General features: G+C 38.1%; 3 protein-coding genes across 9 annotated transcripts; 1 reads left to right on the top strand and 2 right to left on the bottom strand.

Moving 5' to 3' along the window:
- Positions 1–555: 555 nt before the first annotated feature.
- On the bottom strand, positions 556–10,615 carry si:dkey-183i3.6 (LAT2 domain-containing protein). Of its 7 annotated transcripts, XM_051078433.1 has the most exons (15): positions 10,537–10,611; positions 7,180–7,264; positions 6,166–6,235; positions 5,951–6,074; positions 5,760–5,864; positions 3,999–4,041; positions 3,585–3,628; positions 3,419–3,452; positions 2,726–2,751; positions 2,550–2,594; positions 2,383–2,416; positions 2,088–2,146; positions 1,885–1,950; positions 1,684–1,740; positions 556–729 (listed from the first exon to the last, which is right to left on the bottom strand). In XM_051078433.1, the coding sequence occupies exons 5-15, from the start codon at positions 5,860–5,862 to the stop codon at positions 698–700; spliced, it is 543 nt and encodes a 180-aa protein (XP_050934390.1). In that variant the 5' UTR covers positions 5,863–5,864; positions 5,951–6,074; positions 6,166–6,235; positions 7,180–7,264; positions 10,537–10,611; the 3' UTR covers positions 556–697. The 7 variants fall into 7 exon arrangements, with proteins under 7 accessions (XP_050934390.1, XP_050934394.1, XP_050934387.1 ...); XM_051078437.1 differs by lacking the exon at positions 5,951–6,074 and having other exon boundaries at positions 1,927–1,950; positions 6,174–6,235; positions 10,537–10,615; XM_051078430.1 differs by lacking the exon at positions 5,951–6,074 and having other exon boundaries at positions 6,174–6,235; positions 10,537–10,612.
- Positions 10,616–12,414: 1,799 nt separating this feature from the next.
- On the bottom strand, positions 12,415–16,930 carry myl10 (myosin, light chain 10, regulatory). The gene is made up of 7 exons (XM_018691330.2): positions 16,820–16,930; positions 16,007–16,096; positions 15,173–15,248; positions 14,894–14,998; positions 14,656–14,734; positions 13,952–14,000; positions 12,415–12,638 (listed from the first exon to the last, which is right to left on the bottom strand). Exons 1-7 carry the CDS (start codon positions 16,820–16,822, stop codon positions 12,534–12,536), a joined length of 507 nt encoding a protein of 168 aa, XP_018546846.1. The 5' UTR covers positions 16,823–16,930; the 3' UTR covers positions 12,415–12,533.
- Positions 16,931–17,591: 661 nt separating this feature from the next.
- On the top strand, positions 17,592–27,635 carry kctd7 (potassium channel tetramerization domain containing 7). Its single transcript, XM_018691329.2, has 4 exons — positions 17,592–19,076; positions 20,238–20,407; positions 24,740–24,918; positions 26,662–27,635. Exons 1-4 carry the CDS (start codon positions 18,771–18,773, stop codon positions 27,036–27,038), a joined length of 1,032 nt encoding a protein of 343 aa, XP_018546845.1. The 5' UTR covers positions 17,592–18,770; the 3' UTR covers positions 27,039–27,635.
- The last annotated feature ends 17 nt before the right edge of the window (positions 27,636–27,652 follow it).

The raw sequence follows: 27,652 nt of genomic DNA, 5'->3' as shown, positions 1-27,652 counted from the left end.
GTCTAAACAATCCAGTAACACTGGAGACAATGGTTTGCACAACTCACATTATATATAATGAGTATTAGACCTATTGAGGTAACTTAAAGCCACATATTTTCCATCTATAAGCAGTATATAGATATTTAATTTATAACACACTGAGTCACAGAATTTGTCAACAATCACAACTTATCTTTTGAAGACAGATTTTAGATTTTTACTGTGTTTCACTGTATTTTCATTAATTATCTCTTTATACACCAGACCTCTGTTATGGGGATCCACTTAGGAGTTACAGTTGTTAACAAATACAACAATAAAGACTTATTAGTAATTACATTACAGTCTTATCAATGTTTCTGCAGTCTCATCAACATGTAGGAAGATTTAAGGAACTTAGATGATGAACTAAAACAAGCTTAAGGACAGCTTCTTTGCACAGTAATTACGTTGAGTCAACAACAAGCTCTCTTTTTTGAGTATTCAGACAAACTGTACTGTACTATACTGTATATTAAAGTGGGTTTTCTGTACCACTAGATGGCATCCTTGGTTTTCACAGATGAGACACAATCCAGCTTCATGAGTATTTATTCACACAGCTGTCCACACAATTTGCACATCACACATAGCAGAAATAAAAAAAAAAACAGCAACATGTGTAGGCTGTTTCCATCTTTTCACTGATGTTTTCTGGTGGTCCACATCAGGTGCGCTACTCCTCTTGATTCACATAATCTGGCTCATCTGTCACAAAAAATGGTGGAAGAATATTTAATAATTCAATATCGAACAAATTCACAATCAGACTAAAAAGTTCTAACATTAGTAGCTTCCTAAACAGAATGTCTTGTGTCCAACAGACCAGATAAGGTAATTGTTAAGGGTTTTATGGTAAGCTAAATGCTAAAAGCTATAATTTCACCATCAGGGTATCTGTAGTTTTTTTAGTTTACTGAAATAAATAAAATAAACCTTACAGTTTATTAAAAATTTTAAATCTCAAATATTTTTATATGCAATTGCGGGCTGCAGTGTTACAGACTTAAAAACGAAGAGATTGTTGTGACAGGGGATTGACAGTCAACACTGCACAAACCCTGACTATGAAAATGTCATCACATACAGCGCTGTAAAAGACCGGATAACACCAGAAATAACAAGATAACGTATAACAATTAATTCTGTGGTTGCTGTGGTATGGTGATTCAGGATGGTTGCTATGGACTAGTGAATGTTTGTTTACAGAAAACCCAGAGATATGACTTAGTTGTAGCCAGTGCTGGTTTGTTAGGCACATACAAGTTGTTTCCAGTTAATGTTGCTTTCTTCTCTTACCTCAGCACATGTGAGATGGAAATATTGTACCTTTATCTCAGCCACATTTTTATGAGTTACTATACTACTTTGCAGAATAAAAATGTATTTACAAAACATATATCTTATAAAATATGATGCCCTGCTACAGGATGAGCAGCTCTGGCATTTCAACTTAAAAAATGACTCAAAGAAATTACAATGGACTAATCAGTTATTTGACTAGACATTGCAGCTCTGCTTGGATTAATTCAGTTTGTAGATTCACGTCTGCTCATCTTCTGGTTAAGTAGTATGCTTTTTTTATCCTCTAATTATAGATTAGCAATGTGTTAGAAAAAATGTACATGTAACTAACAGATTAAAGCTGTTAATGCCACTCACCCTCTTCTTCGTTCACAACTTGTTCCAGGAATTCAGAGTTCTCATAGTCGTCATCATCTGTTGGGTGTAACAGCAGAGCTTTAAGACCTGGTGTCAATCCTCTTTCACATTTCTACAACTTAACTTATGATCCACTAATGAGAAAAAAACATATCTCTAACTTAATTATGACTGATATTTTTATATAGTTGCTGGATATACCGTCTTTTATTGGCAATGACTTGATAAAGTTTTCATAGACACCTGGCATCTGATCAGCTAGATCACCTAGACAGACAAAATAAATGCATGTAATGAATGTTAAAAGTAATCACACAGCTATCCAAGTTGGAGAAATTGGTGAATAAATATAAAATAAAATAAAAATATATATAAAGAAGAGAGGAACATGTAAAAGTACTCACCAGTTAGATCACCAGTTTCGGTCTCTTCATTTGCATATACTGCGCACGGGAGTGGAGCTCTATAAAACAATACACAAATATGACGTTTTTGACCCTATTGCTCTGTACATAAATAGATTTGTAATGAAATGTTCCACAGGGATCTTGGTTATGCGTGGGCCAGTCACTGGTTTCAAGGTATACCGCGGTTTGAAAAAGTCAAGGTTTCAAAACCATTGATATTTTCCATCATACTTTTCCTACAAGCTCCTATAAACAATTTTTGATGAAGAAGTGACTGAACTGAAATACTTACACATATGTATGTTCTAGACTTCCTCTTTGAGGGGCTGCAACGCAGGATATAACGGTTCACATCAAGGACAAAGCAAAATGCAGTTACACAGTGATAGTATAAAGTATATGAAAAAATACAAATACTTCTTGTTGTTTTTTTATTGTGTGTTATGTATGTAAAGTTACCAGGTTTTTCGATATTCTCATAGTCTGACTGGTCATCAGTTGCATCTGTAAGATGTAAGTATAAATATCTTTTGATGGATCAGCTTGCCTCACATTTATGTAGAACAAGAGTCAGTTCTGTGTTAAGTGTTGACATCTTTCTTTGTGAAATTTTTGTAATAACAGGAAAACCTTACCTGGTGACAATTCCACTTCAGTTTCACTGAAAAACATACAGTGTGAATTAGTAGTTTTGTGTAGACTGTAGTTTATTTTGGATTATTTATCCTGTTTTGAACCCATCACTAAGAAGCTGTTTCCCAATAACATGCTCTGTCCAGACTGAAAACTGTGTTAGAATTAATAACATAACAATAATATGTTGAAAATACGCTTATTAGGTTTTTTTCCATCCCGTGAGCCCCATGTTATAAAAGGATCGTTATCAGTTTCAGTTAGCCTGGCTTTGACCAATAATGTTGTTGCCATGACGAGCAGATGTTGAAGTAAACAAGAAAAAAATATTAGTGAGCTTTAGAAGTGTTGGCAGGTATGTTTTTGAACTATGGGCACAGCCAGGCTGTTTACCCTGCTTCCAGTCTTAATGCTAAGCTAAGCTAATCACATCGGGACTCCAGCTCTATACTGAGCACACAGATGTATGATTGATATCAATCTTCTCATGTAACATTTTGAAAGAAAGTGGGATGATGTATTCATTGAAACCTCTACTTTTGTTTACTACCTAGTGAAGCAAGCTTATGAAAAACACTGCATTTCTTATCTTGTGCAAAAAAAACAAGCATGACAATCCCTTCAAACACATACAGTACACTGCAATACATTTACACAGAGATGAGGTTAGCTGATGTGTGTAGAAATATACATACACTGTGGCCGAAGATATCTGATTGGCCCTGGTAACTGGGGAAAAAGGTGTTGCGGTTAGTAAAATATGCTAATTAAAAGCAAACAGTAAATACAGTTGTCACTTGTGGTCAACAGATACAGCATCTGAGGATGTGGGGAGTAAAAGCTGTGGTTGATTAACTTTACCTGTTTTTGATTGTGTCACAGCAAAAATACTCCCCCCGCGTTGGCTGTCAAGATAGCATTTTCATGTCAAAATTTTATAAAGTGATTGGAAAATGTTTTAACATTAAATAGTAATGTTAGCAAAACCTAAACATTAGTACTAATTTACCACAGCGTTGACATGGGATCCATTTTAAACTACATTAGATGTTTACAATAGACAGTCTGGGAAATAATTTTACAGTTTGCCTTCATTTTTTCTTCCAAATATGTTTGGCTAATCTGGGGGTGTGACTGCTCTTGTTTATTGACTGTTTTGTGACTACTTATAAGTAATGAGTGCAATATTATCATAGACAACAGAACAACAGAGAAAATGCTCAAAGCAGTTTGCCCACGTGGCTTGAGAATGTGGACCAAATATTAAATACTCACAATGTCTGCAGGTTGTACGTCGGCTGTTCCTCGCGTATAACCTCTGCAAGTACCAAAAAGCAGTGAAACTGTTTGAATAGGCAGCTTAAAAATAACTGCCACAGACACTTGATAGTTACAAGACTAATATTACGTGAGCTATTAATACAAGAGCGGAATCTACAAACCAGAATATATTTTATTGTGGCTGTCCAGTGTATTATACAGAGTATGACTGATCACCACACAGCCTTTGATATAGAGAATCACCTTGATATGCTTCAGGTGAAGGTCTTGTCAGATCATCAGCAGTTAGTGAATTTCCATCCACCTGTTCTTATGTGCAGTTTTAATTTGTTTATATAAAAAGCTTGAGTGGAATAAATTAGTTTTTACACTCGACTGAGGTGGAAATGTGACAAGTGCGATAGAAACAGACGGTGAATAAACAATGATGTACCTGAAAGATTTGTTTCGAAGAGACTAAAACATCAAGTCTGAGTGGACTGATAACGAGACTGTGATGTTCCTCATATTAACAAGATTATATCATTATTTCTTGTTTTCTGCATCGTTTTTATTCATATGACGTCTACCTGCCACTGTTTTAATTGCTGTTTTTGTGTGGTCAGGTATGTGAAGGTGTGAAAGTAATTAGTCTTTTTTCAGACACAACTAGTTCTATTTTTTCAACAAAATACAACATCATCACTTCCTTTGAGGTGACATTGTCCGAAAGGGTTCCTCTTGTCACCATTTCTAGGATTGATCAAGTCTTGTCCTTTTTTATAGGCACGTGTCTGAGCTATGTTAGTTTACATTAGTGTTCTCTAAAATGTCTGGTCAGTTAATCAGCTAGTTACTTCAGCTGTAGAGCACTGGTTGGTTTCTGGGTGCTGGGGGGTTAATGAAACTCACATGTACAGTGGGAGGTTCAACAACAAAATTTCACCCTCTACGTGGTTATGCCTATGGCAGCAGCCTCTCACCTTTTACATATCTGACTACAATATTGAAGCATATGAATTAAATCATGATTAAGGTTTTCATGATTCCATTTAGACAGCTCAAGTTAAACAGTGAATTTCATGGCTCGCTGAAATGTTATTGGTGAACAGAACTTAGGTCACTTTGGGTTGAAGTTAAAAATTACCGTAATTTCCAGACTATTGAGCGCACCTGACTATAGCACCCACTAAATGTAAAAAGAAAAAAAAAGTGCATATACTGGCTGCACTTGTCTATAAGCCGCAGGTGTCTAAATGTATTTGCGGCATGAAGCTTGTTAGCCCGTAAAAATCTATAAATTAGCCGCATCATTGTTTAAGCCGCAAGTTCAAAGAGTGTGAAAAAAGTAGCGGCTTATAGTCTGGAAATTACGGTAAACATTGTGCTACAAACAGCTAGCTAACTTAGCTTAGCATAAAGACTGCAATTGACAGCTACCCTGGCTCTGTAAGTAAGTAAACTCTGCCTACCACCACCTCTAAAGCTCAGTAATTAATATGTTTGTTTAATTTGTGCGGAAGCTACCCAAAATGCTACCCATGCTAAATTAGACAGTAGCTTCTACCACTATGTGGTATCAAAAGTATCATCCAGCCTTCCGCAAGAAAGCATTGAGTACGTTGAACTATTCCTTTAATTAACCTATTCCCACTGAGTCTTTGCCTGTTGATAAAGAGCTTATCTCCATTTTATCAATTGAGCATTAAAAATACTCTTGTAACAAAATGTAAAAATACACAAAGAAATAGTTCCTTATCTACCAAATGCACTTACTAGACTTCCTTTTACACCGTAGACATAGAAGACTCAGTAGACTTAGTGACACCACTGACACAACAGTCAGGACTGCAGCCAACAGACTGGGGTTTCCAATCATACCTACAAGACACACAAAAGGCACAAATGACCAACTGTTACATGAACCAGCTCTCAGAGCTTGCCGACGCAGCTCAGTAGTTACCAACCAGTTAAAAGTTATTTGTTAATCATTAAGTGAGGAGGTTGTAGAGATTATATTAATGCAGACACTGCTGGTCAACATTCATCTCTCTTCTTCTCTCTGTCATGGTTGAAGTAGCTGCTGTTTTCCTGTTAACAAGACAGATTGAATCACAGGATGTGGTTGGCCGAAACAAAACTGAAACACAGTTTGTAGATTCTACACAGGACTGACACCTACCTACTTACGCTGCCATTTAAGAGGCATCACAACTTTAATGTAGTCTCAAAGTCGGTATTTCTACTTATATCTGCGGGGGCAAAAAAAAAAAAAAAAAATCTAATGCAAGATATATTAAGACTGATAAATGTCACATTTAAACCCAACTGTCACACTGTCTCAGACCTAACAGCTTTTTTTCTAAAACCATACCACTGTTGACCCAGAAAAAACTTACCCCCCAGTAAAACAGCAAAGAGAAAAGATGTATAGTATATCTCTATCTGACAAAGCCACAGATTGTATCAAGGTACAAGACACTGATTACAGGAAAAAAAATAAGTAAATGTTAAAGTTAAAATAAGTCTCTGTAAGCTGATCATGATTATTGTATCTGAAGGTCATTGTGAGGTTGTATTTTGTGAGTAGGTAAAATTTCAGCACATTTGGATAACTTTAAATTTACCTTAAACCTCCCTTAGCATTTATAAACCTTATACAAACATTTAATACTTGGTTTATAACACACTGTAATGTAGGTGTATACAGCTGTAAAGACATTTGAAGTGTACAACTGTATGAAGATATATATTATATTATTATTAACTTTTTATTTTTTATTTTTAGATTTTTCTTTGTCTTTATTTATGTTAACAGTGAAGAAGCGACATTGCGGTCATGTGGCTGTTCCCATTCAGCTACTTCACCCATTACTTGTTTATAGGCTAGCTCATACAGTTACACAGTAGTTATATCTGCTTACAGTGACATCATAGTAAAGACATGTTTACTGTTTACAATCACAACTATCACCATGTAGGACTGAGTAATGTTGGAACTGAGTCCATAAGTTTGCATAAGTTTACAGCAGAAAGTAGTAAAAGACACTTGAAATGTAACAGTTGATGCAAAGATCTTTCCATCCTGCTTTATTTGTGGTTAGTAAGTTTATTGATTGTATCTATACTCTGAGAGCTGATAGTATTATGTAGGGGTACAGTCTCTATTGTATGGCAGAGGTGAGTTTTTATTTACCTGTTTGTTAGCATTGTGGAGTCTCATTCTGAGTATCAATGGTCTGTTCTGTGAATTGTCATTTAAAGGTTGTAAGAATGGACTCCTGGAGGAGAAGAGAATATAAAGCACAGTAATAATTGAGGTTCATTTGGCTGAAGTTTAATGCCCGACTCGACAGTCGGAGGTTAGATCAGCTTTGTCAACTATCCAATCAGTAAGGAGCATGGCAGGTGTCATGGATGGGGGGCCGACAAATACATTTCTGGATAAAAATTATACTCTCAAATAATTCATTGCAGGAATCACATTTTTTTTCTCTTGAATTGCTTCATTTGAACTCTTGTGTTAATAACTTCCACATAGACAAAACATGGCCCTCAACTGGACCGCTAACATTTTAACTAGTGCTGCAACAAAGACAGCCGAAACAAAAAATAATCCATTTAAGTTGTTTCTCAAGCGAAGATTTAAAAACATTCTCTGCTTTTGTTTGCCTTTATATCATTGTGACTTTTTGGTCAGACAAAAGAAGACATTTGAACGCATCACGTTGTGCTTTCAGAACATTACAAGGCCGTTTTTCACAGTTTTCTGTCCTTTTTCTAGACCAAACAATGAATCAGGTAATTGCAAAAATAACTGATGATCAAAATAATTGTTAATTGATGCCTTAATTGTAGCATATGTTTATGGGATGTCAGAGACGTCCATTTTTCAACTATTCAAGCTTTTTATCTACAGTTGATTGGTCTGTTGTCTGACGCTCAGTTCTGCTGTAAGCCGCACATTTTACAATTATGTAGTCTTATGCTTCATCACATGAACTTTGCCTGTGAAACAATATTCTGTTATCTTTCATAAACCTTAAACATATGTGAATATAACAATGCTGTTTATCTCTCTGTTCTGTTAATGACCTGTGCATTAGTTATTTATTGTGCGGCCTCATTTTTAAAATTTGTGTTCATACATTTCAGCTGTTGTGTCGAAGCCCTGACATTTTAATGTCATGGGTCATGGTCTTACTGGAAAGTGAACCTTTACAATGAGCTACATTTTTCCATCAGTCATGGTTTTCTGCCACTCCAGTTTTATGTTGTGCTTGTTACGAAATATGGTCAGGAGTTCAGTCCACTCCCACGTGTGTGGTGTGAGTTCTTCTCTTTTACACCTTTTACTATAAAGCTGTGCCTGATAAAACAGGGCGCAACAGCTGCTGTGTGTTTCCAGATCACAGGCTTCCTCACAACTCTCCAGACAAGAACATCCGAGTTGAACATTATTAGGATTAGGTTCAGTGACAGCTTTCGTAAAAATCTACAATATCCGTGCATGGCTACAACAGTAAGGTCAGGGAAAGACTGTGGTGAGTTCCAGTCTTCTCGTCAGGGGACCCCAGGTCTACTAGCTGGTGTGAAGAGAACAGGGTCCTAACACATGAAAATTGCTTTTACACTGCAACAAACGTATTAAAGAAAATTGGTCTCTACTTTTACACTTAATTTAACTCCTTTTCACTTAGAATGAAAGGTTAACAGTATCCTCTGTGTAAAAATCTGCTGTAAGTGAAATAAAAATCCGAGAAAGCCACACAGAGTGACACGTTTAGGTAACACTGCACAGTAAAGACTTTACCTTCAGTATTTTATAAAACTGTTAACCGTAACTATTAGCAAAGTGTGGGGGGGGGGGATCATAACGAAGGATATTAAGTGGCTGTCAGCTATGTGTTAACAATTGCCGTGTTTTTGTGTTTGTCAGTGAAGTAACTGTAATTTTTGTACTGAATGGAAGGGAGTTAAATTAACACTAGAAAATCGCAGACCTGTGGTCAACATTACTCCTGTGAGGAGTGGAATCGACTGATATAAATGCTAGGGATACTGGTTTGGTCTTGATGAGCTCCTGTGAGTCCGTTCACAAACTACAGCCCCAGAAATGACCATAAAGTTGAATCAACACGTCTTTAAAAAGTTTAGAGTCAAACTGAACATTATAACCCTCACAATGGTAGCTGTTGTATTAGACTGCATTAGTTTTGTAAGGTGTGTCTATATAATAGACTGCCAACTGCATGTTCATACTTAATATTTCTTTGCCTAATTCTTACTGTTGTTCTAATTATTGTTCCTGATTGCGCACTAGTTTTTTCACACACCCTTAAACATCTGCCACCCTGCGTTTCACCACACATGTTGAATGTGGCAAATAAAACAGTCTTGTTGAACTGTTGTGTTTCGCACATAACCCATTCTTCCCATTTTGCTTTTACATTTAGCACCCCATATTTAAAAACTTCTCAGTGTTACAAAGTTTTCTTTTCTTTCCCCACTGTAGTTGAGCCATTTTATATATATTTTTATACTACAACTGCTTTATAGGTCTACTGTAGGTCTACTGTCTGTATTTTTATTTATTTGATATGTACTGGATTCTTTTAAACGGTCAAAATACATTTATTTATGTTTCCTCCTAAACACAAATTAATCACTCCCTTTCTTCCTCTATTTTTTCCCTTACATACCAGTGGCCACTCAAATTATTATTTTATTGATATCCTATACATACAATATATTTACTCTGTAATTTACGGCCACCTCTCTCAATTAGTATAATGCTCATGAAATATTACTCAGTGAAAACATACTTTACAACACAACATTTAAAATATTTCCACTCTTTGCATCATTAGACTCAACATCATTTAGATAAACAAATATGGTTGTTTCTGTATTTTTAGCAGTGATGTACAGAATAAAGATGGTGATACTACACTGAAAGGCCACACCATTACAAGAAAGTCCTGCATTCGTAATCCTACTGAAGTAATAGCAGCAAAATGTGCTACAAGCGCAAAAAATAAGAGCACCCATTAGGTAATAGACCGGTCCCTTTCACAGTGTTAAATCATTGGATGATTATTTCTCATGCATTAAGGTGACAATTAATGGGTAGTTTTAGCCACAGTAACTACAACTGTCAGCTAAATGTAGAGAAGTAAACCACATTTCCCCCGGCAATGTACTAAAGTAAAAAGTAAAATAGCAAGTAAAATACTTCAGTAAAGTACAAGTGAATATACTTAGTTACGTTACATCACTGATTTTTTTGGTAATATATAGTGTGTTTTGTCTTTAGACCTTGGAAAAAGAAATGTTTAAAGGTTTCCAACTTCTACAAAAACACTAATTGATGTGCTCATGAACGTTGGATCAGATTTTGTTGTCTTGACCGTAACTATCAGCTTCAGGTCAAACACAAACATCCACGATTGATTAATCTCTTTTAAAAGCAAGCTAAAATAGACTACAAGCTAACTTGATGCTTTACATGTAAGTCACTACAGATTTTGTATCTAATATGTTGGTATTTTACCTTCAGTGGTCCGGTTGCCTTCATTCTTCAGTAGCAGCAGCAGCACAAGCTGTGCTTCCTCTTTCAACACCTCGCCACATCCGTCACACTCAAGACAGGCAAGACCTCCCAGAAGTACACATCTATGATGTGTGGTTTCAATTGGACACCCAAAAAAATGTCAAATGCTCAACTGCCTTTACTGTTTGGTATTTTAATTAGTGGTTTCCTTTTTCTCAACCTGATCTCTACAACAAGCATCAGTTATATGACTAATGTTTTCCCTTTATCTGTTGTTCTATGTCACTGTTCTACTAACAAACTACCTCAATAGTTAAAACTGAATACCATTAGAATAATATATATCATAGAAATTTGTAATCTTTGTGGAGAAAAGTGAAAAATACAGCATTAAAAATTCACAAGAGCTAGATAAACAAATTGCTGTGACTCCACTCCATCACCTGAGCTGGTGACACAGATTTAGCTAAACCTGAATTTACCCATTTTTTCATGGGATTGAAAAAAACTATTTTGATGCCCCGGTATGTTAGCGAGTTTGTTATACCACACAAATAAGACAGTAGTTAAATCTTAAATCATTATAAAGCAAAAAAAATTGCAAACTAAAGGCTAACTATCCCAACTTAGCAGAGTAGCCTTTCACCCTTGTTCATGTGATTCATGGACTGTATATAAAAATATACATTATATATATTTAAAAATCACTTATTTCAGTGTGTTTAATTCACAAGTAGTGTATTGGATTATTTCCTTGAGTGAATGAAAAAGAAAGCACATCAGGAAGGTCTTGTTTCTGCGCTATTTAGAAAATCTAGAAATAGAGTGCAGTATTCATTCTCATTATTATTTTAATGTCTGTGACTACAGACTGAATGGGACTTTTTTTTTTTTTTTAACCTAACCTATATTAAAATACCTTGATTAAATCATTAAATCAGAGGTTCCCAACCTTTTTGGCTCATGAACTGCTCCAAAAAAAGCACTGTTGGTGCTCATGTCACATTTCAACCATGAGCTGTTAGCAGCTCCACCATGAAGACATTTCCCCTCTAAACCTCTGAGATCGTCTCATTTAAAGAACGGTTCAGGTAGAAGAGGTAGAATTATCCAGTATTTTACACAAAAAGTAAAGACCTGAGAAAAGTCCAAAAAATGAAAACAGCTTGTGTCTAGTTTGGAAACAAGTGGCCTAAACTACTGAACTGTATATAGATTAGTTGAAATTGGCTTTACCTCAACCTGCTACGGCACTAAAATGCTGCTTCTTTTTTACTTGTGATACTTGAAGTACATTGTGCTCATCAGGGATTTTAAATGCAGGACTTTCACCTTTAATGGAACATTTTTGCATGAATGTACTGGTACTTACTTAAAAGGATCTGAGATTCCACCTCTGAGTGTAAGGCTGTTTATTTTAACACTGGTTATGATAAAACACCTCTAACCTGTTCCGTCTGAGCGTTAGGGTCATCTTTCCTGTTGCCATGTACCAGAACACGTAGAATGACAGGGAATAAAGTCGCAGCTGGGTTTCTACTTGCTTTTATTCTCTTCTGGTCTTTATAAGTACATCGATTACATTTATCGTGAGACCAGACACTGCTCATTGTTATATGTTTGATGTTTCAGAGGTATGTGCTGGGCCTGTGGACCAATTTCGCAATTGTGAACAGCTGAGGGCGCATGCGCATGTTTGTGGCGCCCACTGCACGAAGCATTAAGTTTGTTGTTTGTTTCAGCTCTGGTACAAAGCGCAGAACTTTGGTGCTCGAGAGTGAGATTCACATCCCACGTGTGGTTAGGCAGACATGGGTTTGTGGGGTGTCACTTAAATGCCATACAAACTATCTCATACAGTAGCAATGAACACAGGACTCCTTTGAAACGTTTATTGTTAAAGCTGTTTGTGAAACAAGACAACGTGATGATGTTTGGTTGAAGAGGCTCAGACAGCATGTGACTGACGGGTGATTTGAAGGTCATTAGTGGTTGTTTTACTCCTGTTCCTTTTCCTCGCCATGGGTAATAACGTAACACAGGTTTTTGTAATCCAGGTTTCCAGCAACATCCAGGGGAAAGTTTGTGAACATCTGATTTACCTAAAAGAAGGGGCGAAGGACGAGAGTCAGACTGATAGTGAAGGATGCATGCACGTTTGAAGTGTTTGAAGCGCCATAAAGTTAAAAAAAAAAAAATTATTAAAAGATCCGAGCAGTGAATCGCAACTTAGTATATTTCTTCATTTAAATCCCCAAAATGGATGTCAAAACAGTAGTTTGACATTTATTCTTTTTCTTGCCCAGAGTTAGAGAAGACTGATACCACTCTTCTTTCTGTACAATAAACATGAAGCTGCAGCCAGGAGACGGTTAGCTTAGCTTAGCATAAAGACTGGAAACAGGGGGAAACAGCTGGCCTGGCTCTGTCCAAAAGAAGAGAGCACCTAGCTCACTAATTAAACAAACAAGATATAATCTTCTTTCAATAAGTGTGAGATATCATCGCTGTCAGAAATTCTCACTGCTGTCAACTGAGAATTACAATTTTGATGTTAATATTTGCTCATAATGAGCGTATGTGTGGTTGTGCTGACAACCAAAGAGAAACCTCTCTGCGTTCAGCTCTTAGTACTTTTATATCCTGGAACTGAGTGTCTGTGGTTTGGATTTCAGTTTCACTCCAACGTTCCTCCCTCTTCACAGTTTCAGATATCACTTTCATCTTTATCAGAGCTGTGATAAGTTACTGCTGATGCAAGCTGAACATTTCCTGCTGCTGCTTTACAGTAAATTTTTCCCTGAGGGAAGCAGTGGAAGGCTTTTATTGTGAAGCTGCCACAGGAAATAACTGTGATTGTAACAGTTAGTGGACCTGCATTAACAGTTTGAATAAAAACTGGTCAACATGACAAAGTATGGACATATTTGATGCTATTTGATCAGTGGATCAGTTTTAACCTGCAGGAACTGATTTTTTTGGCCACTTCGACCAGTGAAAACAAGCCATGAACATTGACATATTATCACTTTTTAAATATTATTGCACATCCAGTGGTTCTGGAGGAAGCTTTTTTATCTCGATCTACGAGCAACTTGTAATAGTAAATAATGGTTACAGCTGCCTTAAAACATTGGATGAAGGGATTCAAACGATGAATGAAACAGCAACAGTCTGATGGCACATGAACGACTGCAAGCGACTGGCTCTTACTATGTTGATTGCCGCTGTGTTTCATATCTGAGTTCAGCTAGTTCAGGAGTCCTGCAGTACTTCTATGGTTTACCACAACATATCATGCCATGCAAGTTCTGCTTTGTCTAATGTACAGAACAGTAAACACTTGTGTCAGTCCTGCTCAGTGTGAAGGTGCTATGTATTAATGTAGATGTAGAGGTGGGTGGACATGCGTTACCTCCTCCTCTGTGAACTTGTCTGCCTGAGACATCAGATAGTATTTGATGCTGCAAAAGGAAAATTATAAATTGTTACTTGTTCCTAAATCTCGATCAGTATTTTTCCTCTTAAATGAGCAAATTCATATTAGCTAATTATCAACGGGACTTCATCTTATTTATCTGCCATAGAGTTTTTCACAGTGTTGCTGTATAGATCTTTTTAACAGAAGACATTTTAACATGTCACAGCAGGAAAATCACAGGGGTAAATAATATAAGTAATTATGTCAACCTAAAACTTAACTATGCAGCACTTTAACTAATAATTATCTTAGAAATATTTCTTCATTGATGCTTGATACATAATACACACACCACATTAGAGCAAAGGCAACGCACCACTATATATCAACAACTATTGGATGGATTCCCCAGAAAATTTCAGACATTCCTGGTCCTCAGAAGATGTATCTTCTAGGATCATCATCAGGACAAATTTTGCTTGTCCAATACTTTGGTTTATGACCAAATACCTGTGAAACTAATGACATTCCCATCAGCTTCATCTGTACTTTGTTTGGAAAAAATAAGACAGTGAACATGGTAAACATTATATAGTTATTTATGTATATATTAGCATTTAGGTCAAACACCATTGTGCAGTATAGACCCACAGAACCACCATTGTGGCTGAAAACTTGTTTTAAAGATCTTTACTTACTCCTCTCCTCTCAGGACACCTTTTCCCTCTGGGTCAAAGATCTTGAAAGCGTTGAGAATGGTTTCCTCAGGGTCAGTTCCTAAATGATTAAAAATGTTTCGAGAAGACTGCTTTAATATTTTAACAGCACTGTGGTACATCAGATCAATCAGTTTAACCCATGCACTGCTCTATCCCAGTGGACCCATGGCTCAAACCAACATGGCACCAGTCCTAGTTCACAGGCAGCCTGACTGACCTTTGAGCTTCTCTCCAAACATAGCCAGGAAGATGGTAAAGTTGATGGGGCCTGGAGCCTCCTTCATCATCTCATCTAGCTCATCATTGCCAACATTGAGACGTCCTGTACAACCAGCAGTGGGTCAGTGATTATGTTGGGTAACGTAAGGTTACGTTTCCAGGAAATGAATGCAAGTTCTTTGTCCTTTCCCCCTAAGTGACTACAGTAAGTGTGTGTGTGTGTGTGTGTGTGTGTGTGTGTAGTTTGAGCTAAGCCACTGTGGAGCCAGGAGGTCACCTAGAGCAGCATAGGTGTCTCTCAGGTCACCCTTGTCAATGACACCATCTCTGTTCTGGTCCATGATGGTGAAGGCCTGGAGTAAAAGATGCACAGAGATGTCATTATTCTGCAGCTGAACATGTTACTTATATAAATATTATTATTACATCTACATTTTTCGTTAACATATATTCATTGAAAGCATCTTATTTATGAGGCTTTGTAAGGCTTATTTTGCTGAACAACACACCTTCAACCTGCAGCCTGTCAGCATTATTAATTCATGGCTGAGAGACAGCTACCACAGGCAATGCCCTCTTTACTTATTATTGAACATTACTAGTCTGATATCCCAGTATCTTATTCTGCAATAAGTGGAAGTGGGAGAGGTGCACCTGAGCATAATATCAATCGTATCTAATACGATTAATCGTAAAAGTTCATCATTTCCAAAAATGATGAACTGTTCCTTTAAATAGAAGTTCAGTATTTCTATCTGTGTTGTAGTGGAGTGGGTAAAATAGTTTAGTACAAGTACCTCAAAAGTGTACTTACTGGAAGTAAAGTACTTGAGTGAATGTACTTAATATACCTCCACCTCTGAAAATGACTGCGCTCCCTTGCATGCCACCAAAATTAAAATATTTCCCAGCAGTACTCAGTGGCTTTTTAAGTTCTTAAATTCACGACAATAATAGTCATCCCTTAACACCCATTTTTCTCTAAACAAAGGATTAAAATCAGGGAATGTGCTGAAAAAAAAAACAGTCCCTAAGCTCAAATCAGATTAAACTATTTTTCATGCAAGATGAATAAAAATGTGACAGACGTAACAGACAGCAGTTCTCCCACCTCCTTGAACTCCTGGATCTGTGCCTGCTCAAACATGCTGAACACGTTAGAGCCAGCCTCGGTCGTCTTCTTCTTCGCCTTCTTCGGGGCCTGACGGGAGAATTAGAGACATTGTTTGTGTATTAAACTGAACTGGAAATACTCAAGTAAAGTACAAGTACCTCAAAACTGTACTTAAGTACAGTACTGGAGTAAATGCAGTTACTTTCCTTGTCACTGTACTAATTTTACAATACCTTTAGTCTAACTTCAGTTCAGGGAATCTAATGTTTTCTCCTGAATTTGTTGTCCTATACCCTTTTTACAGTTTCACAATTTTTTCCAGTAAAACCACAATTATAAATACAAAAATACAAAACACAAATTGTACAGAAAAATAATTGAAATTATCACAAACTACCCAAAATAATTTGTACCCACTCAGTTGTATAAAAGTAGCCCTGTTAACAGTGAACAAGGGCGTTTAGCTTTATCTTTTTAACTATTTGGCTTCATATCAACGATGTACAACATGTCAGAGTCACGAGATGCTCACTGCTTAAAGTTTAGTCATCGTACGTTGGATCTCTGAGAGTGCTCAACACACTGCAACTTTAACACTAATACCTTTAATGTATAACTTTTGTCTAATAAAACCTAAATAAAAATGTTTGGTGTTAGTTTTCAAATCATATTTCTCAGCGACACAGAAACTGTACAGGGTAAAGATAGTCTGTCCTCTTACCAACGTCCCAGGAGAATAGACCTGAACAAACAAGGTGAGGAGAACAGACAAATAAAGACAGATGTGAAGGACAAGGAGGGCAATCTTACCATGGCGAGGAGTTTCTCAAACACGCTCTGAACTTCTTGAGAGATAGCTTTTTACTCTCCCTCTGCAGTTATATAGACCTGACCACATCAACCACCTGGGCTAAGTTTAGACAATTGGGGGTGGATCAATATCCCAGGTATTCCTGCCATATAGAGACTTCACACCCACCTTCATCAACCATAAAACTTCTATTGTTACCCATTGTAGTGACAGGGGGAACTGTCACCACAGGATGGGTATGGGCCACGGACAAATGCTCATACCTGAAGCTTCATTCAGGCTAATCATAGCTCATAGTAGCACCCACATCAGCTCCATAATGAAATAATACTCCTGAGCGTTAGAAGAGGCTTTATATATTAGAGTGACCTTCACAGGCAAATTTACCAGTTTTAATGGTAAATTGACATATTTCGTTGTCTGTTCACATTTAAATTTCTGTCAAATTTAGTATGAATCACAGAGCAGCTCAGGACAAAAGTATAGCTCACAGATTCATTTTATTTATTTTATTGTGGGAGAATCTTTTTTTTTCTTTGGATTGTTGCACAGCTGTACCTCCAACTTGTGGCCACACAATCTTGAGACCCATTTTGGATGACTGATATGTCATCTAAAACAGGTGTATATTTTCATATCCATATATAGTGTATGGTTTGTATGTACCATATGTGTGCTCCGTGTATACAGATAGTTGTAAAAACGAGAGTCTGTAATGGCTGAAAGAGACCAAGGCACTGCAAGTGGAGAAACCAAAGGAAAATTAGAAAACATAGTTGTTCAAATCCCCAAATGGTGATGGCCCCCCACACTCCCCCGTTGGTCTTTGTTCACATTGCACCAAGCCCACTTCTTCAAGTAGGCGCAAGCATGGTACAGAGTGATCACACTAGTCAAACAAAATGGACTTTGGGGGTCAAATATGCTCGGGCATGGTATGGATTGCCTAGTGTGAGTCCACCCATAACCTGTTATTTTTTGGAGAAACTGATTATTAAATCTGTGAAGAAATTCAATGAAGCGTGGGTAAATGGCGGGAGTAACTATGACTCTCTTAAGGTAGCCAAATGCCTCATCATCTAAGTAGTGATGCGCATGACACGTATATCTAAGGCTGGATTACTGACTGGGCAAAAATTCAGTTTCAAGATTTTAAGAAACAGTTTGGATCCTTTGTAAAAATCATGAATTTCAAAACCCTAGTTTTTTATACAGGTCTACTGGTTGGTTTCTGGGTGCCTGGGAAAATACCGGTAACAACTGCCATATCAGTAGAGACGTATGTTTGAAGGCGTTTCATCACTTTCTCCTGCTATCTGGAAAACATAATTTAATCCCAGATACATCACAGCTACATTTTGGTTTTTACACAAAAGGAAGAATTTATGTTATTTTCTTGTTTCTGTGTTCTGTTTGTAAAACTAACAAGTGATTTTTTTTTCATTTGCCCTGTTATCATTCTAGTGGGGAAATCAAATGGTTAAAACGTATTAAGGCCATTGGGGCCCAACAACAAAATTTTGCCCGAGGCCCCGTTAGGAGGTTAATCCGGCTATGTGTATACATCTGTAAAACAGTTGGACTAAATTTAGTGGATTTTAGTCCCTCGCCTCTCGTGATTCTCGCTGACTGGACGTCATGACGGTGTGCGGATACGTCACCTCACGTATGACCGAAGAGAGCACAGGCCCAGTCCGGACTGCTAACACTTTGGATGAAATATTTAACCACATTTCCTACCTGTGTTTTTTTTTTTAACGTTTTATTTTTGAAGGCGGAATTTCCCTGCTTCCGCTGCTGGGCTAAAGACTGGGCGTGTCCCTGCAGCTGCTCACAGCCCCACCCTCTCGCTCCGCGCCGTAGTTGTTGTTGTTTTTATTAACAGTCACGCGCTGTGGCTCGTGCTGTCATTACCTAGGTTTGTGGCGAGAGAGCTGGCTCGTCGCGCGCATGCAGCAGAATGGCTCGAGCGGGTCCAACGGTTCTGATGGCTGCAGCAGAGAGCGTCAGTCTCTGTCCTTCAGCCCGCTGCCCGCTGCTACTACACGGGTAAGACGCTTCATTCAGGAGAGACGGACGCTGCCTCTACCCAGAGTGATGGTGGTATTCTCGGCCGCAGGGGACACCGAGAAACCGAGCGATGCCATGTCCAGCTCGGACTCTGCGGAGGATGATTTCCGAAAGCCGGCCTCCCCCTCGCCGAACCTCACCCTCAGCAAGCCGCTCCGCTCCCCGCTGAACGCGCAGGAGCAGGAGGTAGGCCGCTTTCCAGCACTGTGTTGTACATGGAAAATCATGTTAAAACAGCTCCCACACAAGCTAACAAACTGCAAACCACACTCAGATAATGTTTAGCTTCACATATACAAGGCGGTAGCACTTAATACTCCAAGTAAACATAAGATTTACCGCTTAACAAGCCACCCAGAACAGCAGAAAAGTACTAAGAATAGAGAAACTCTGAAACTGAGTCACTGCCATAGTCACTGTTAAAGTTTCCATGTAACTACAATACCTATGACCATAGTGCCCAATACATCATAATGTCAGCTACATCAATACGTGGGTCAATGGATATATATATATATATATATATATATATATAGAGAGAGAGAGAGAGAGAGAGAGATTTGGACCACAACTAACAATTATCTTCATTATTGATTAATATGGTGATTATTCGATTAATCATTTAGTCTGTGGAACACAAAAACTTTTATTGAGCTGAATGTGATTCTGTTGATTGACTAAACAATTAACTCATCATTTCAGCTCATAGATAGATAGACACTGTATAAGTGTAAGGTGGATATTATTAATGTCTGTACAGTAAGGTGCAGGATTGTCCATTGATGTTAAACAGAATGAACTATGATATATATGATATAGCATGTATAATACATAAATAATTTACACAGTGCTCTGTATGTCCATATGATAACAGCGTGCACAGATAGTACTTCCAAGATTATCAACACATTAATCTGAAATATATCAGTTGTTGAGTTTAGTTGAGCCGGCAGCCATGATTGGCTGGCAGCTGTGTCACCTGACTTGTGTTAATGAGCAAATATGTGATGTCCTCCTTGGACCGCCCATCCCGCTAAAGGATCTAAACATGGCCATAATCCTCTTAAAGTCCTCTGTGGTCTGGCTGTAAAGTTACTGATGAACTAATGAGACGCTTGGAGTGACACAATCTTCCTCACACAGACTATCCACAGCTCTCTGCATTAAATCAGCATTTTTATTCAGTTTCTTTTGGTGTCTTGATCTTCTGGATCCAGTCCATTAAACATCATCATCAACAACATATGCACCATTTATATAATAAATCACCATTCTACTCTTTAGATAGTGTGTCTGTTTTTTGTGAGTCTCGGTTTGTCCTGATTTTATTTCCATTCCTATCTGAAGTTTCCAGAGGTCATCTCTCTGAACGTTGGGGGCACGTACTTCACCACTCGCCTGTCCACGCTGCGGCGATATGAGGATACCATGTTGGCTGCCATGTTCAGTGGGCGTCACTACATCCCACAAGATGCTGAGGGACGCTACTTCATTGATCGGGATGGAACATATTTTGGGTGAGCACTCTACCCATGTAGCCATGAATCAGATCTTCTATGAAAACAACTGGCATCTCTGGCTTCTGCCAGTGATTTATATATCTAGTCCTCTCAGTTCTTACTTGTTACTTATCTGATACATATACATACATACATACCTATACTGGTATGTCTGAGATCGATGTCTGATCGATGCACAGTGTGTAGCTGCCAATGTGGGTTGTGTCTCGACAATTACACTTTAGGAATGTTATTGCCCACATAGAAAATTATTTTTGGCTTCACCACACAGTGTTAAAAACTAATTACAGGTCAGCTGACAATAAAGGACAATGGTAAATACAAGAGGCAGGGGCATATTATTGACAAACAATATGATTTAAAATACACAAATATAGTAAAAATAAAGTATGATAAAATCAAATGGGACCACATTTTTCTGAAATTCAAACTGTCAAGGACTTTTTAAAATGCCTCTTTTTCTATAGCACCTCCCTGAGGATAAAAGCTCATGGTGCGAGTGCAAAGTGTGTCAAGGATTACTTAACGCAAAATAAAAACTTAAGGAACACGAAAATGCGATATACTTGCCCGCAAATATACAGAAGCTGAAGCACCACCACAGCCAGTTGCGGACACATTATTTTAGGATGTTAGAACTACCGGGATCCTTTGACTCAGAGCAGCTTTTGGCAGCCTGTGTGATTGTGATACCTTTGTTCATGGTGCAAAAATTCAGAGAAATTGACCTCCTTTCCAAAAAAAAAGTCACCTCTTTTTCAACACGTGGTACGTGCATTCTGTGTGAAAGTAGTCATAACAAAATCAAAATAAATTGACATGCAAATTAATAGTGTGAAAAAAACACCCTCAGTGTGAAAAGGCCTTTACTGTCTTATCTGGGAATCTTAACTCTTGATATTTAATTCACATTTGTCACTTGGTCACATCTGGGCCTTATCTATAACTTTGCTAGCTACATACATCTGCTATTCTCTGAAACTTCAATCCATTCCCTGCATTCAGAAATTACTATATTAAAAAGAAAAGGTCATTGGAATGCAAGGAGCTCAATAAAGGCCTTTAGTTAAAGTTACAGTGTTGTTCTGCTTTGGTGAGGAAGTTGTGAGCAAAGCTAGTGGAAACTGACTGACAAAGTGCTAAATGATGAGTTGTGTGGGTTGTCTCCGTAGCCATCTCAGCTACTGATATCAGGACCACTCATCACAGTTTAATAAAACTAAGATCCATATAGAAAAAATCCTGACAAAACAAATCAGAATTTACTGAAATGATGTTTACTTTTTTGAATTAGTGCAAAACAACAGCAGAGAACCTACAACACAAACCAGTTAACATTAAAACAGTACAGTGATAAATAGACACTGAATAAATAAGATGATATTAAATTGTAAAGTAACTGAAATAGTCAAGAGTTACATACAGAACATGGCACTGTGTGTGCAGTCTGTGTTAGTTGGGATCGTTATTACCAATAAGAGGCAACTCAAAGTGACAAAATAACAAGAGTCCACTTCACTTCACTTTAACGACCATGCAACCAGTCTGTGTTTTTAGTACAGTATGGGAAAAAAACACTCAGTGCACAGTGTCAGTGTCAGTACCACAACAGTCGAGGCAGATGGCCGCCCACCCTAGGTCTGTTTCTGCTTGAGGTTTCCGCCTCATAAAAATGTTTTTCCATGCCACTCCCAGTGCTTGCTCATGATGAGAATTGTTGGGTCTCTCTTTGTGAATATGATAATATAAAGGGTACGGTCTGCTCTTTATGAAAAGTGCTGTGAGACACTTTATAAATAAAATTGACTTGACATATACTACAGGCAGGCATAATATATTACATAATAAATAATGATCACAATTTTCCTGAAGACAATGAAGAGCTGACAAGATGCAAGGATTAAAAGCTAAGAGGCAGAATTAGGAGTCCTTACTGCAGCAGAAAAAGCTGATCTAAAACCAGTTTGTTTAGTTGGACATGGACCTGCAGCGCCTCCCAGAGGGCAGAGGTTAAACAAGTTAAGAGATCACCAAAGTGATTACAATTCATCCTGAGGGGGGGAATGAAGGTCTCTTCCAGATATCCAACAGTGCCCGCAAATGTCAACCTCATGGTGCTGCGAGATGAAAAGCAAAGGGTCTACCACCGTCATTAGGATTCATCCTCTGAGGACCTTAATGTCTGCAGTGAATTTTTAAAGATATTTCAGTCTGGACCAAAGTGGAATGACATCATCATCCCCAGAGCCACGCCACCAGCATGGCTAAAAAGGAAACGCAAATTGCTTTAAATATGAATGTGATAACAAGCAGAGTCCAGATGTATGACTTATGTAGTAAGATCACTTCTGTATGACTGCCTCAGTGTGTGTCTGTGTGCATTAAAGATTTAAACACAAAGAGCTAACAGAACGAGAGATGGAAAATATGTAACTATATAAAGTAATAAAAAACCTTCAGAGGATGCTGGCCCACTGCAGGTGGTGCACAGACACTCAGAAGGAGCCTTTTCATTTGGGATATTAATACTGGTGTTTTTGGGGCTATTGTCTTGCTGGAATATAAATCTTCTGTCATGCTGCTGTTGTGTTGTACACTGCAGCAGTGTTTCTCTCCAGGACTTCTCTGTATTTTTCTGCATTCATATTATCCTCAAGCCTTCCAGGTTCTGCTGCAGAGAAGCAGAAGCAGAATCAAAATCTAATTTACTGGTCAAGTATGTTGATACACAGAGGGATTTTGAGAAGGTTTAAGCAAAGACTTACAGCTAAGTAAAGATAAGCAGAAATAAATATATAGCCAGTGTGTTGGCAAGTAGGTGTGAAAATAGATATAAAAACAACCATTGGGGGAAAAAAGCAGACGTTATCTGTACACAGGTCAAATTGCTACATTTAGGGGTGTGATGTATTTAAGTGCAGTAATACATCTGGCTTAAAGTGAAGGTTTCCTTCACTGCGGAGGTGTTAGTTACTGAAAAGTGAACAGATAAAAAGGTGTGACATCACCCAAAGTCCACATAAAGCATCACCTGGACATCTAAATTTAACACGAGGCCAGATACGTCAATTGCATCGCAAGGTGTAGTGTCAGGAACAAAAAGAAAACCTGAGTTGGCTCAGTGAGTCATATCAGCTGGGAATGTTTGAGGAAAAACCGCAGGTAGAGGTTAGTGTGATAATCATCACCTAGATACAGTTTTTATTTGGTCTGCACGAGGTGAAATTAGTTTAAAGTTAGATTGTGATCAGATGGACGTCTATTTTAAGGCACTGTCACCCACCTCTAGTGTTTGACAATGCAAATAACACTGCAGTTAATTTATGTGTGTGATAATAGTTTACAGGAGTGGACAATATGGATAAAATTCTCTGTCACTGTTATGTCACAACACCAATAAAAGAAGTGATGTAGTTACAGTTTAGAAACTTTAAAGGGTATTTATTCAGGAATAGAATAAAACTCAACACTCTTAACTACATTGATGCCGAAATCCAATATTGCCTTAAGGCAGTCTTTTGAGTGCTTTATGCAGAGTTAAACAGATGCAGGCAGCTCAAAAATGTGACTTAAACTTTCAAAGTGAGATGACTCTACAGAAGGCTGCAGAAAACTAGTCTCTCACTTAACAGCCGCATTTCACACAGGAAAGTCTCAGACGCTCTGTTTCAATTGTCGCTTGGAAATATCGAAAATAAAAAAGAAGAATGCATCAGGGTCTTTCAAACTCAGCTCCACAGATGGCATATTGATATTGATATTGATTGTTCAGCTATTTATTAGAACAGACTTTCAGTTTTCTGGAAAAAAAATAAAATCAGTAGTTTCCCTCTTCCATGGTGATGATTCACTGCTTTTCTTTGTTTTATTTAATAATGAAAATATTGATAAGTTAAGCCAGAGCAGGTCAGTCACTCACAATCAGCCGTATAATATATGTGTGGGAATAATAATTTATGACACATCAGACTGAAGTTGAAAATTTGCCAGTAATTTTTTGTATAATATACTGATAACGTCAACATCTCCCATCAAACCAAAAGTGGAAGAATTTGTTCATATCTGGTTTCTAGAAATGAATGAACACCTGACAGCCAGTCAGTAGCTGCAGTACTACTAGAGGTTAACTACTGTGTGTCTTGGCAGCACCAGTGATGAGTTTCTTGTTTGAGACTCGTTCTCTGTTGATCAGTGTAGTACAGCTAATCACTGCTCTGCCGTCATTTGTTTTTCTCTTACATTAAAGTAGAGATGTTTAAAGTAGGATTTATTGGGATGAAATATTGTTTTTGTCAGATGTGTTCTACTCATACTGCTTTCGATACGTAGGGACATCCTGAACTTCCTCAGAGAAGGTGAGCTTCCCCATAGGGACCGAGTCAGAGCCGTGCACAGAGAGGCTCAGTACTACTCCATCGGCCCGCTGCTGGACAGCCTGGAGGACATTCAGCCACTCACAGGAGAAAAAGTTCGGCAAGCTTTCCTCGACCTGCTGCCCTACTACAAAGGTAACTGACATGAGCATAGCTGTTGACACTGTGGACTATGGATTCAGTGAATAACTTGAGCCCCATTTTTTAGCCTGTATTTGTTCACATTTTGGCACATTGATATCAGTAAAACAATGCCAAATTAGCTATTAGCAGTTTGTATTTGAACTGTACCCATAGACATACAGACAACTGTCACTGAATTACTTTGATACTGAAGATAACTTTAAAGTTGCCCTCATAGAGTGTCTTTGTAAGAGCATTTATGGATGTTTATTCACAATGAACATCAGTGGTAATGATATCTCCAGAACATTTAATCACACTTAATCTAAAAATATGTTTCGTGCCTGTGAGCTCAGATTTGAGAGTTATGACTCAGAGACAGAGTACGATTTTGATGCAAATTGCAGCAGTAGGGATCAAAGTACTAAAGTACAAGCTGTTTGTTGTAGTCGTTGCTGCTTCGACCATTAACTGTGTCGGTAAAGCGACCAAAGTGTAATAACTAGCTAGCTTCCTGTTGTTTTTAAAACACCCGCATGCACCTCACCTCACAAAGTACCTTTGCCTCATCTCTTACACCCCCTCTTCAACTCTCCTGTGTGCTGTGCCTTACAGTTTTAAAACCTCTGCATTATTGCAACATCTACTCTGCAAACCAGCACACTACACACATAAATTATAGGTCTACTGGAAAAGCATTACTTTTCTGGGGTTACTACCGACTACACTTGTAATTACAGTCTTTCTAAGCCCAATATAGTCCGGTTACGGTCTACATCTTCACATGTGGAGAACATGAATTCAGTATTGTGAGCTCCAGCTGGAAGGCTGTGGCAGTGGATCAGCTGTTGTTAGCTAAACAATGCTATTCAGGTTCACCCAGCTCATGCAGTTACATAGAAAAATAAGAGAGCTGAGGAGCCTGTAATATCAGTTAGATCTCCTCTTGGGTTTCCTGGTAAAGCGAACGGGGGTTTGGGTTCAGTAGCATCTTATCAAATTACAGTCAGCTTTAAGCAAAGGTCAAAATAGATCAAACTCAAACATTAGAAGTCTTGGTTTCTGGTAAGGCAGAAATAGGTTTTAGTGGCAGCTGAATGATCAAACCTGTTTAAAATTTAACCCCTGACACTGCTGAGTTGCAAAAACAATCACATAGATTGAATTTACCACAATAGATCGTGCTTCGTTCATGCATTTGGCTTTGCAAAACAGCATGGCTTTAATCAGAGAACTGGGTTGACCAGCCACACAATACACAGCACACACACACACACACACACACACACACACACACACACACACACACACACATAGTACTTTTAAGCTTAAGGGTTGTTTTACACATTTGGGCATTTTTATTTCAAATTAGAAGGAATATGACCTGATCAGGTAGTTATTTAGTGTAGACTTTAATTTAAGGATAGTGAATAGGACCTGTCTCTCTACTGCTGCACAACAAGGAAACAGATGCAGTATCCACGTGATTTGTCACTGCTGAAGCCTCCAATATGTTTTCACACTGAACGAGGACTGCACAACACTGCAGACTTTACGTCCCATTGCTTACATTGCAAACATGTTAGGAAGGGATGGGTGAGTATGAACAGGAGGAATAATTACAGCAACCAAAAACTGTTTTAAAATTCATATGGACCCCTGAAGAGACAGATGTTAAAAACTGTGAATCTAATCTGTGGATATGTTTCTAAATATTAATAATTGCACTGATAAATGTTACTGTTTTCATTTCAGACAATCTGGAGCGTATTGTGGAGATTGCCAAACTGAGGGCCATGCAGAAAAAGGCACGATTTGCCAAGTTAAAGATCTGTGTCTACAAGGAGGAGATGCCTATCACGCCATACGAGCGTCCTCTTTTTAACTCTCTGCGCTTTGAACGCTCGGACAGCGAGGCCAAGCTCTTTGAGCATCACTGCGAGGTGGATGTTTCCTTTGGACCTTGGGAGGCAGTGGCAGATGTTTACGACCTGCTGCACTGCATCGTCAGTGACCTGGCCGAGCGCGGCATCACAGCCGAGCAGCAGTGCATCGGTGTCTGTGACAAGCACCTTATCAACCATTATTACTGCAAGAGGCCCATCTATGAGTTTAAGATCACATGGTGGTGAAGCTGGAGGGAGACAGTCATGGCTGTTTGGACCAAAAAGCAAAATGAGGGATGTTTTGTTTTTTTCTATAACTCAGCTGATATTGTTTTTTTTATCAAAGTTGCCAATATTTTGTGCTGATGTCTTAAAATGTGACCCTTTAAACCATGCTCCAATTTATAAATATTACCCAAAATACTTTTCTGCCCTACCTAAAAAAGGAAACACAATGAAGTAAGCAAGCACACTCAGTTATCAGTTTATTAGGTACACCAAGCTAAAATTAAAGCAGTCTAAACAGATATCTAAACAGATTTATCTTAGTGTACTTAATAAAATGGCAACTGGGTGTAAGTACCAATACTTTACAGTGAAATTCAGGCCAGTGACCGCCAGTGGTTTAACTTCTCATCAGTGATGTACAGGTGAACTCAGGGAACTTGTGACATCAGTGTTGGGAAATAGACTTAAACTTTTAAAGCAGAGAGGGCAGAAACACTGCTGTTGAGCCTTCGATTAAGTTACTATTTAAAGGTCTGTTGACCTACAAATGATGACATTCATGACACATTTCAGACTTATTTTTATTTTTTACACCAGTGTCTTCACAAGATGTGTCCAGGCACTGTCCTGCT

This window comes from Lates calcarifer, linkage group LG20 (assembly GCF_001640805.2).
Source record: "Lates calcarifer isolate ASB-BC8 linkage group LG20, TLL_Latcal_v3, whole genome shotgun sequence".
NCBI classification, from domain to species: Eukaryota; Metazoa; Chordata; class Actinopteri; family Centropomidae; genus Lates; species Lates calcarifer.
This window is presented reverse-complemented; position numbering and strand designations above follow the sequence as displayed.